Below are 10,926 nucleotides of genomic sequence, written 5' to 3'. Positions count from 1 at the left end.
CAGAATGGGGGAGTGGGATGGTGTGAGCGTGTTAATGTTAACTTTTATTCTTCTAGATTAAATTTGAGAACCATCTGCATGTCAAAAGTTTAAATCTTATTATAAATAGAATATACTTTTAAAAGTAATTCAATAAATAGCACATAAAATATCTGTTTAAAATAATATTTATAGATATATAAATCATCCATTTTTAAAGAAATTACAATAAAAATGTTTACAATAGTAAAAAAACTAAATAAATAGAAATAAAGTAAATATAAATAATTATAGATGTAGTAAATTAAATTATAATTATTTTATAATAGATATCTAACAACATTTCTTTAAATAGATTTATTTAAAATATTCAATACCATTTATACACATAAAACCCACAACAAATCTCTTCATCCTTAAGGATAGGGAAAAGTGCAGGAGAGGAACTTATGCAAAGTCTTGGTTTGACTTGGTTGTTTATGGTTGACAAACGAAATAGATGGTAGGTAAATATGGGCTAATGCACGTTCAAGAATAGATGGTGGAAATCCAAATTATTGTGGTCTCAATCCACCAACCTAATCACATGGACAGGACTAAGCTATCAAAGTTTCTCTTTGTCACCTAAATACCATAATTTACATGTGGAATCCCAATGCACACCTATATCAGTGCTATTCTTGCTGAACTCAACCACACATTGCTGAGACAGTCCATGGCAGAGGTGGGTATATATAAAAGTTTTTCTCAGGAAGAAGAAGAGTGGGATGACATATTCAACAATCCTCTGGACATTTGTAGTCCTGACACTGCACAACTTGACATGGATTTGGGTTCCAATGAATGGTCATTCAATGACCATCATACACACCAATTCATTGTTCCTTCCCCGCCCGTCACAGCAAACTTGCATGCAATTGAAGAATACTTAATGGATTCCCACCTCCACAATAGTAATAATCATAATGTGGGAATGGAAGTAGGTGATCAGAATCAGCTTGAGCTTGATGATGATATCTTGGGTTCTATTGATATGCCTCAAGACTTGGACATGGTGGACTGTTTTACCGATCTGGTTCCTCAAGAACTCATGGTTCTGAATGATGATTCCGCACAAAGTGATAGCATCACAAATACCAATATCAGTAGCAGTAGATCAATTGAAACTACTGTTAAAGAACCCAGCTCTGTTGATCATGGTGGCTTGCAAGAAGGTATGTTCTTTGTACATTTCATTTACAGCCTATCAACATTTGAACCTTTTGGACTGGTGAGTTTCAATGAAATTCTAATCTTAATGTGATAAACAAGTCTTTTGGAATCTGGATTCCTATGTTTCAATGTTTTTTCGATGATAGATTATATAGATTATTGAGTGTGATTCGAAACATTAATCAAATAAACTTGAAGTATAACCCTTATGCCAAACACATTTTCTGTCATTCTAACTGAGTATATTGATATGCTGAATTCAAGGAATCCATTGTTGACATGATGTTTTGTGTGAATATATTTTATAAATACTGTCTAGTGCTTAGTAATGGCAGCTAGAGCTTACTTGCTAACCATGGCATTGTAGGATTTTGTTGACAGTGCAAAAATAAGTTTGAAATAACAGAATAAGCAAAATGTTTGAGTTTCTTTTATTCTCTTAGCACTGTGATAAGTCTTATAGATGATTGGATTCATGTTAATAACTTGCCTTTTTTTTTCTCCGGATGAAATTTAATGTTTGCAGAGTAGAGATAATAATCTTTACAATCTGCTTATGATTCCATTAAAACAGAAAAGAAAAGTCCATCCATGTTTAATATATTAACACTTTGTGTCTATCCTGTTATGCTTATTTCTAGGGTGGCAGTCTATCACATCCATTTCAAAAGGCGCTCAGTTATATCCATTTCTACTGTAATTTGAGAGAGTTGAATCTGATATCACATGAAAGTCTGTTGTTATATTATAACTTAAAGTATTTAGTAAATTTCCAAATTACGCATCCTCATTTGAATATTAAATGAACGTTTAATGAAAGTCTGCTGTTATATCAGAACTCTGAGACCTAGGTTTCATTCCAATTTTTAAAAAATGATGGTTATAATGTGACTTTTAGTTGATGATCTCAGAAAATTTCACATGCCTTAAACATAATCCAAATACAATCTTTTCATCATTAGTCTTTCTCCTATGTTCTCTACTGGATTTTATTTTTTCTAAATCTCGCTTATCTGTTTAAGCTGAATTTTTTTTAATACTTGGTTCAAACTCCATCAGTTTGATTTCTCAAGGGCTAAGAAACTGATTACAAAATGTTGGAACGAGACAAAGTGCAGGAAAAAATCTTCACATGTATCCATTAGGTTTTATATCTATACTTTCAAGCAAGAGGTGAAATCTGTTACAGAAGAATTTCACCGCTTACAAGAAATTAAATGCACCTTCATATTGTTTTTAGATTATGTTTAGATTGTATTTAGTAATTTAATCAAAGTAGATTATAAATTATGAAGTGTGATTCCAAATGTTATTAAAAAACTTATAGGCAATCTTTAATACAGAAAAAAAAAAACTTATATTATGTAAGTTTTGATCAGCCGAACTTTTACAAACATGATAATGAATATATTAAAGAAAATATGCTTCCCAACTGAATGCCGATCAAATATAACTCCTATTCACACATTTACCTGTAGATACATTATCCGATCCTTCCACTGTTCCATGGAATCCTATGTTTTATAGGAGAAAAGGATCACCCCGGTGAAATCGGTGTTGGCAACTTCGAGAAGTAACTAGAAGACTTTGCTGAATTAGGGTTGACTGTCTTCTGTTTGGGAGAGGTGGGGTGTTTGAAGAAAACTTCATTGTTTTTGGTCTTTTTTTTTTTGATATTGGCACCATTTTTACAGAGAACCAATATCGCTCTAACATACAATAATTACAGTACCTATTTATTATATGTCAACTTCCACGCACACATGCGAAGACTAAAGCAACAAGAATACAGCCTCAAAAAAAGCTTAAAATGTTTTAATTAAGAAACTATGATAAAGAGCTAATAGGTAAATTGTAAACATTGTTCAAATAGACTTTCTGTAAATCACTAAAGAATTAGACAATTAACAATAAAAACTTCAAGAATGATTGTAGGTCTATGCTTAGTCTGTTAAGTATTTCATGAAATTGTTTGAAAAGTTAAAATTGTTCTTTAATCAATCTATCAATCAAAATTTTAAACATGATACATTCAAAATCAATAAAACCATCTACTATTCTCATTCTTATGTATAGTTGATGGCTGAATCTAGTTTAAGTTTGTGAAGAATTGTAATCTTGTGCCCATGATTTTGGTGAGCAGGAGGAGAGGTGAAGGAGGAGGAGTACAAGGGCCTAAGGCTCCTACACCTACTAACAGCATGCGCTGAGGCCATATCCCAAGACTCCCAAGACCTTGCAGAAATAATCCTACACAAGCTAAGCAAGCTGGTATCCCCCACGGGCTCCACAATGGAGAGAGTATCCTACTATCTCTTCCACACCCTCCTCTCCAAACTCCAAAAGGAGAAGGACCCCATTCCCATTCTCAGCCCCCCACCTCCCACCAAAACACACCACTTTCTCGGCGCCCTCAAGCTGCTGCACCAAGCATACCCATACATCAGAGTAGCCCACTTCACAGCAAATCAGTGCATTCTAGAATCCCTAGCCTCCCATGTGACCGACTGCCCAAACCTCCACATAATCGACTTCGACATAATGGAAGGAATCCAGTGGCCGCCGCTCATGGAGGCCCTGAAGGACACGGTGGGTCACGTGAAGATCACAGCAATCAGGTGGGAAAACGAAAGCGAAAACGAAAACGAAGAGAAGTCATTGCTCTGTGCAACAAAACGGACGGGGCAAAGACTGGCAGAGTACGCAAAATCTGTGGGCATTTCGTTCTCGTTCGAAGAAAAGGGGATGCATGAGTTGAAGTGGATTTCTGCAAGTGGCGGCATTGTGGCGGCGAATTGCATGTGGGGCCTGCCGCACATGATCGTCAGAGAGAAGTTCCATGTCTGGGAATTTGTCGAAAGAGTGAGGCAATTGCAATTGAATGTTGATGTCCTCACTGTCGCCATGGGACCCCCGGGACTCGAACCTGCGTCTCCCGGCGACTTCATGGGCTGCTTTTCTAGTTGTTTGAAGAATTTGTGCGCGGTTTTTGATTCCCTGGAGGCAGGACTGCCAGATCATGGGCTTGCCAGGGCAATTGTGGAAAGGATCTTTTTTGGGCCCAACATGTGCAGCATTTTGTTGGGTCATCAGTTTGAGGAATGCAATCAAGATCTCGTTTTGCCCAGTGTGGGTGAGATTCCGGTGAAGTGTGGGTTTGTGGAGGGTGTGATGAGCAAGGAGAGTGTTGTGCATGCGGAGTATGTTGTGGGTTGTTGTAGCGAGGGAGGGGGATTTTATGGGGTGGAGGTTGTGGGTGATCATCAGCTGCTTCTCAAATGGGGATCCACTCCATTGTTGTGGGTTTCTACTTGGGACTTGCCTTGAGTTGGACTGCTTCTTTCCTATGTATGCATCACTCTTGGTGTCTCCTTGTTGAATCATCTTTGCACTAAGTTTCTTCTTTTTACTTAAGAGCTAGTCTATGGGGGTATTTGTCATTTATGGCCCCTTTTAAAAATGATAAAAAATGAAATCAAGAAAATAATACAGTTATTTTCATTATAATATCTTTGTTTAAGGAAGTATTTTTTAGTGGAACGATCATGTATATGTCGGGACGGCTTAAACATCACATTAAGGTTTGATTCCTGTGTGATGTTTAAGGATAGTCGTATATGCCTTGAGCAAATTTTTAGAGTAAAACCAAATAAGTGTATGCTTTATGTTCCAAGTCTTCATTTTTGTAAATATCTATAAACAATTTTATAAAATAACGAGAGAAAGAGAGAGAGAGATCTCGTGTCATCTCATATTTTTCATTTTCTTCTAAATATACCTAAGATATGAAAAATTAGTCAAATTCATATTGCTCTACCTAACTCTTTTGACATGCTTCCCTATTGTCACTATTTTTCTTCCATCTCAAATATAAGTGAATGATTGTGATGTTCAACTATCCAAAATAACCATCTTACTTATTAGATTTATAATTATAAAGTTTATTTGTTACTTTAAAATTTAGTTCTAAAATTTTGAGGAAAAAATTATAAGTGTTTTTATTTAGTATATTGTCTGTTATTTATTTTTTATTTTGTTTGTGTAGGTGCTAAGATGTTTTTAATACAATTATAAAATAATTATAAAAATATAGTTTTAAGAAATAGAATAAAATAAGATGTTCATGTTTGTTAAAATGTTGAAAAATCTTAATTTTAGATATATAAAACAATTGGTTTATGAATCTAGGAATGTCAATAGATCTATCAAACTTTATATAGAAAACAACCAAACAAAAATGTAAGTTCCATTTTTGGGATACCTATAAATTATGTTTATGATTGAATTCTAAGATAATATGAATCAATGAAATATAAAAAGTGAATTGGTTTAAGTTTTTAAAAATGAATAATTATCTGGATTATTTTATATAAAAATAAAAAGAAGAATTTTGATTGATATTTTTTTAAGGGTGGAGCTAATATGATGTTACAAAAAATTTGCAAATACTTGTACATCAAAATGTCACATTCTTTGGGATATTGATTTTTGTCTAATATTTTTATCATTTAAAAAATAAGTTATGCACAAAGAAAAGGAAAAAAAGGTCTTTAATTTATTAATTTTAAAAACAAAAACAATCTTAGGTTAATTTTTATAACTCATTTATAGTAAATTTTAAAAATCTAAAACAAAACCAATCAAAAAATATATTTTTAGATCTTATATTGTTGAAGTATGAAGAGCAATACAAGGGCGTGAATTAGTTTTCTAACATTCAATTTAAAAAATAATTATTTTAAAATCATAAATGAATATTCAAATTAGTACACACACACACACACACACATGTATGTGTGTGTGTGTGTGTGTGTGTGTGTGTGTGTGTGTGTGTGTGTGTGTGTGTGTGTGTATGTGTATATGCATTTCTCTCTCTGTATATGTATGTATGTATACATATACATATCTCTTCAAAAGAAATGAATTACATAAATGAAAATGTTATGATAGCACAAATCTCATAAAAGAATCATAACCCAATGTTTTTTATGAGTGGAAATCTCTTAGAGGGATATGACATACACTCGTAAAATGTCTCACTAGAAAAAACCTCACTAACTACATAAAATGTCTCACTGAAAAATAAGAGTGTCTCATTGGTAAACCAACACTACAATTCTGAAATCAAATAGAGAAAGTATCATCTTTGTTTAAATATGTATCAATTCTTGAGTATCTTACTACCCTTGAGATACAAGAAATCATATGATCACAATGTATACAACACAACTTATGCCCACATTAATACACCAAATGCACACAACATTATACAATCTTCAATGAAAAATGATATATTTAACTTTTACACTATAAGTCACAGAACCAAGTATTTCATCTATATAAACCCCATGTCTCATCAATCAAAGATGATTCAATCAAAACCCCTTGTTCAAAATTCAACTTATAAAAATAATATTTTTTCTCTACAAGTTGTGATAGCATATATAATGAAATATTTCACAAATTCTTTCATTTCTTTTCCAAAAAAATACATCCCCAACCAATTTGAAATTTTAGAATTGTAACTAATAAAATGGATTATTCAACCAATCTTTCACAAGTATCATGTAGCTCATTAAAGACAAATAACTCCAAGTTTAATTACAAATTAAGGTTTGAGAGTGATAGAAACAAGAGCTTTGTGGAAGTAAGAGTCCTTGTCAAATTAATTTTTGAAGTAATTATTTGTTTCAGTATTTGTAGTAATTATTCATTTCAGCATTTGTATTTGTAATTTTTTACTAATGATTTAGAATTTAGAATTAAAAAGATTTTGTTTTTCAATTAATTAATTATTAAGGTCTAATATACATCTTAATTGCTGAAAAGATGGTATCTTGATAAACATATTTAGTGAGGCTTGAATCATTTGAAAATAATTCATTTTTAAGTTTTATCTACAAATTTGGCTTGCAAAAACATAAGAGTGCTAAAAGTTTGGAAAAGTAATTAATAGAATAAAAATGTGAAATGTACTTGAAAAAAATTCCTACCACTTTCTATGCTTCCACATCTTGCATACTTGAAAAGTTGCAACTACAACTTTAGACAAAATTGCCCTATTCTTTATGCTTTGATGGACATCCATACTTTGTTGCCAAACTCAAAAATTTGGAACATAGGGGAATTAGAAAAGGTCATAAAATCTAGCTTTACACTTCCAATTGCATTGTCCTAAAATTTTGAGTAATTTGCAATCATGGAACTCCATGAAACATCGTATCTTAGGCATTTTGTCAAATAGTTTGCATGCCTTGCTTATTATTCCACATTTTGCATATTCTATAATCAAGGGCATACAATGAGACCACATATTCTTGGGGCATTCTATCAAACAATTTATATGCAATAATTATTTATTTTATTATTTCATAATATGATATTCTATATATCATCCAATCATACTAGCAATAGCTATAATAAAACAAAAGCTTTCTGTTAAGGAGTTCCCAAACAAAGATTATTCAAACAATCATGAGGAGGGGATATAATTTCACTTATTCCTTAAATGAATCAATTTAACTTATACTTGATTGCAATTGTAGTCAATGGTTGATCATCACAAACTTCACAAGGTGATGCTCCCTTGGCTTGACACTTTCTAAAGCTAGCCAAGAGCCTCCTCAATGACAACCTCAAAACTTCCTTTGTCTTCATTTTGCTTAACATAAGTGAGTAGAATAATTAGAATCAATACTTGGAGAGCAATGGATGTAAACCATTAAGATATAGTTTTAATGTCAACCATCTAAGAAAACTAAACAATATGATTTACTAATTGCCAAGTTGTAGGGCATCGGGAAATGCAGACCAAAAAACATGACATCAAATTAGAACAAGAGATAAAGGAAGATTAAAATAGATTGTGCTGATAGATATTATAGACACATATGGATCCAAAAATCCAAAAGCATATAACTGAAATAAGACCAATACATTGAAAAATGCTCCATACATCAAACAATCCATAATGGGGATGAAGAAAATGCTAAGCATGTGTAGTGTATAGTAGGCATAGGGAAAAAGAAGTTAATAGGGGTGATTCAAGGAATATAGACAAGAAAAATTGAAGTAGTATGAATACCAATTAAATCTCAATCAATCTTATGTATCGTACAAGCAAAATATATTTGTGTAGAGAAGGAAACTAATAGGTATAAGGAAGATAGAATAGTTAATAGCATTAGCCAAAGACTGCTCAAAAAAATATGCATACATCAATAGGCATCCATCCTAGATGGTTATAAATTACAATATTTTGATTTAGAATCCACATTAGATAATAGGAAGCAAACTCACAAACAAAGCAAGGAAAGAATCACATTCTAACATTTTGTATTATATATAACATTGACCTTGCACTGACATATCACACTTAACATAGAAAATAATATGTACCATTTACCTAACATTCAAATCTCTACAAAATTATAATCATTATAGAAGAAGCCATCAACACATAGATTCTAGTGAGTGCTGGAAAGAATTTACCACCAACATTTAATACACACAACCATAACAACATCCAATCAACATAGTGTCAAGGAAACTATATCAGAATAAATTTTTAATAGTACAATTCCTACATTATATTCAAATGGAAGATAACTCAAGATATACATTAAGGACATTGACTATAAATATTTTCCCATCCATAAATACCTTTGGCGGTAAATAAAAGTGTGGTGTGCAAGCTATAGATAGAGAGATCCCTTTGCAATTTAATTCATATGATCTTAAATAGATCTTTTAAATAATTATGGTGCTAGGGGAAATACATATCAATATATTTAAGAATGTATCCAATTACCTAATCAAAGATTCTATTCAGTTTCTGGTACTGGAATTTGGAGAAATTAGTTCCATAGTTCATAAGACCAAACTAGGGACATTACAGTTATAGATTATCAAAAAGCAAGCATGGTTCCATAATTAAGAATCTAGCTTGGTATTTACAACATCAAAGAGAGAAGATGAACAAAGTTGTCAAGAAATTAAAAAAATGAGCCCTCAACTTTAGCATTTCAAATGCAAAAACCCAAATTGAGGTTAAAACTTTGAAAGAGCATGTATGTTTTACAGAAATCTTCTATATAAAGTGAGCCATGTTTTAAAAGGTATTGGATAAAAATCTTAATGACATTTACTTTAAAGTGGATTTTGTGGAAATGTTATGTCAAAAGAAAAATTTAATGTTATTAGATTATTTTTATTCAAATGTATACCCTCAATATCATTTGCAATGAAACCTACTATTTTCAAGGAATTGAATTCACATGAGTTAACATCTGTGGTTTACAAAATAGATGAATATTAAAAATAATCAATATAAAATTATCAAAAATAGAAATTCATCAAATTTTTACTCGTCTTCCAATTAGGCATGTGCCTATGTATTTGAGCCCAACACAAAGTAGAGTCTGAATATATGTAAGAAAAAAGAAGAAACCTCTAGGAAAAATTTAAATGAGGACTTCAAGAATGGAATTTCTCATCTCTGTAAAAAAGTGTCAAGGTTTTTGACAAAAAACATTTTGTATTGATGTTACAATAGAAAGGTCTTACCACTAAATGAGTAAGATATCTGCAAGAGTAGCCATCAAAATGCATAGATTTTACAACAGCTAATAGACGATAAAATATAAATAACTAAGAATGGGTGGTTTTTTCTATGTCAAATCTCCGAGGTAGGAATAAACTTTGAAGAGATCAATGTAATCCTCAACATCTTGAGGAATGGAACTGTAAAAGAAATGTCGGTTAAACAAAATCATATCATGTCATTTAGATGCCTCTACAATATTACAACTAACCTCATATATGGAGATAAGCTATTAAATTTACTTAGTTCCTTTTCTAATTAGTCTTTGTATTAGTCATCACACTCAAGAAGAACTGCTAAGTCATCCAAACCACATTCAACTTGTGTACAATACAACTATTGTTTTGGATGTTGTATTTCAAAGCCAATTTAAATATTGCTTCTCCTAGGAATTTAACTCGAGCTTCCCATATTTTTACATCTTAACTTTGTTCAACACCAATAATTATTTCCTATTTACAAATTTACCTAAAAAAATTGGATTCCCTATAATTCAAGAATCTCTCTCATCATAAATCTTTCAGTTAAATCATTATACACATTTTTTTGAAAAATGCAATATAGAAACAAATGGGAAACAAACTCACAAACAAAAAAATTGAAATAAATCCCTAACTTGTTTGCTTTATATTTGCACTGAACCCCACTCTGATTTGTGCTGTAATCATCATTCACATCAGCTCTAATTTGGCCCCAATGAGTCTTCCCCAAGAGATGCCCTTTGTGCAAATTGTAACATAGATCTTCAAATTTCAGCAGCAACACATCAATGGCACAATTTTGTTAGAGCTCCTCTCTATAACTCTAGAAGTAGACAACTCCATCTTTTTCTCTTGTTGCATAGAAGCACTACAATTACCGTTAATGAAGCGGGAGGAGTGAAAGTAGCAATAGCTCTATCAATTGAGTCATGGTAAAGCTGAGATTTTTCCATCATTTTCTAAAAGTTTACACTACATGCCTACAATGCAAATACAATGTTTCAAACTTGGGTTATTTGTTTTTCACCCAAGATGATTGAATGACTCTATAAGAAGCTATGATTTTTTGTTTTATTTTGATGAGATAAATCTAAGAACTTCCACCTGTCCTATATGTGTGCCAAATGTGGAAGCTTAAATGATCCACATGAA

The 10,926-nt window shown here is 31.9% G+C and overlaps 1 protein-coding gene across 1 annotated transcript; it reads left to right on the top strand.

Moving 5' to 3' along the window:
- The first annotated feature begins 647 nt into the window (after positions 1-647).
- On the top strand, positions 648-4,698 carry LOC149572334 (protein NODULATION SIGNALING PATHWAY 2-like). The gene is made up of 2 exons (XM_089811063.1): positions 648-1,193; positions 3,335-4,698. The coding sequence occupies exons 1-2, from the start codon at positions 695-697 to the stop codon at positions 4,516-4,518; spliced, it is 1,683 nt and encodes a 560-aa protein (XP_089667189.1). The 5' UTR covers positions 648-694; the 3' UTR covers positions 4,519-4,698.
- Positions 4,699-10,926: the final 6,228 nt, after the last annotated feature.

The sequence above is a fragment of the Cupressus sempervirens genome, chromosome 2, assembly GCF_028749045.1.
Source record: "Cupressus sempervirens isolate cs-2001-9-10 chromosome 2, ASM2874904v1, whole genome shotgun sequence".
Taxonomy (NCBI): domain Eukaryota; kingdom Viridiplantae; phylum Streptophyta; class Pinopsida; order Cupressales; family Cupressaceae; genus Cupressus; species Cupressus sempervirens.
The sequence above is the reverse complement of the archived record's forward strand: the minus strand, read 5'-3'. Positions and strand labels throughout refer to the sequence as shown.

What these genes read in the sequence shown, in the direction of transcription:
- LOC149572334 (XM_089811063.1), top strand. Translation starts at nt 695, where the DNA reads ATGGCAGAGGTGGGTATATATAAAAGTTTTTCTCAGGAAGAAGAAGAG. An exon ending in TCATGGTGGCTTGCAAGAAG is followed by an intron (nt 1,194 to 3,334) that starts GTATGTTCTTTG and finishes TTTGGTGAGCAG; the next exon opens with GAGGAGAGGTGAAGGAGGAG.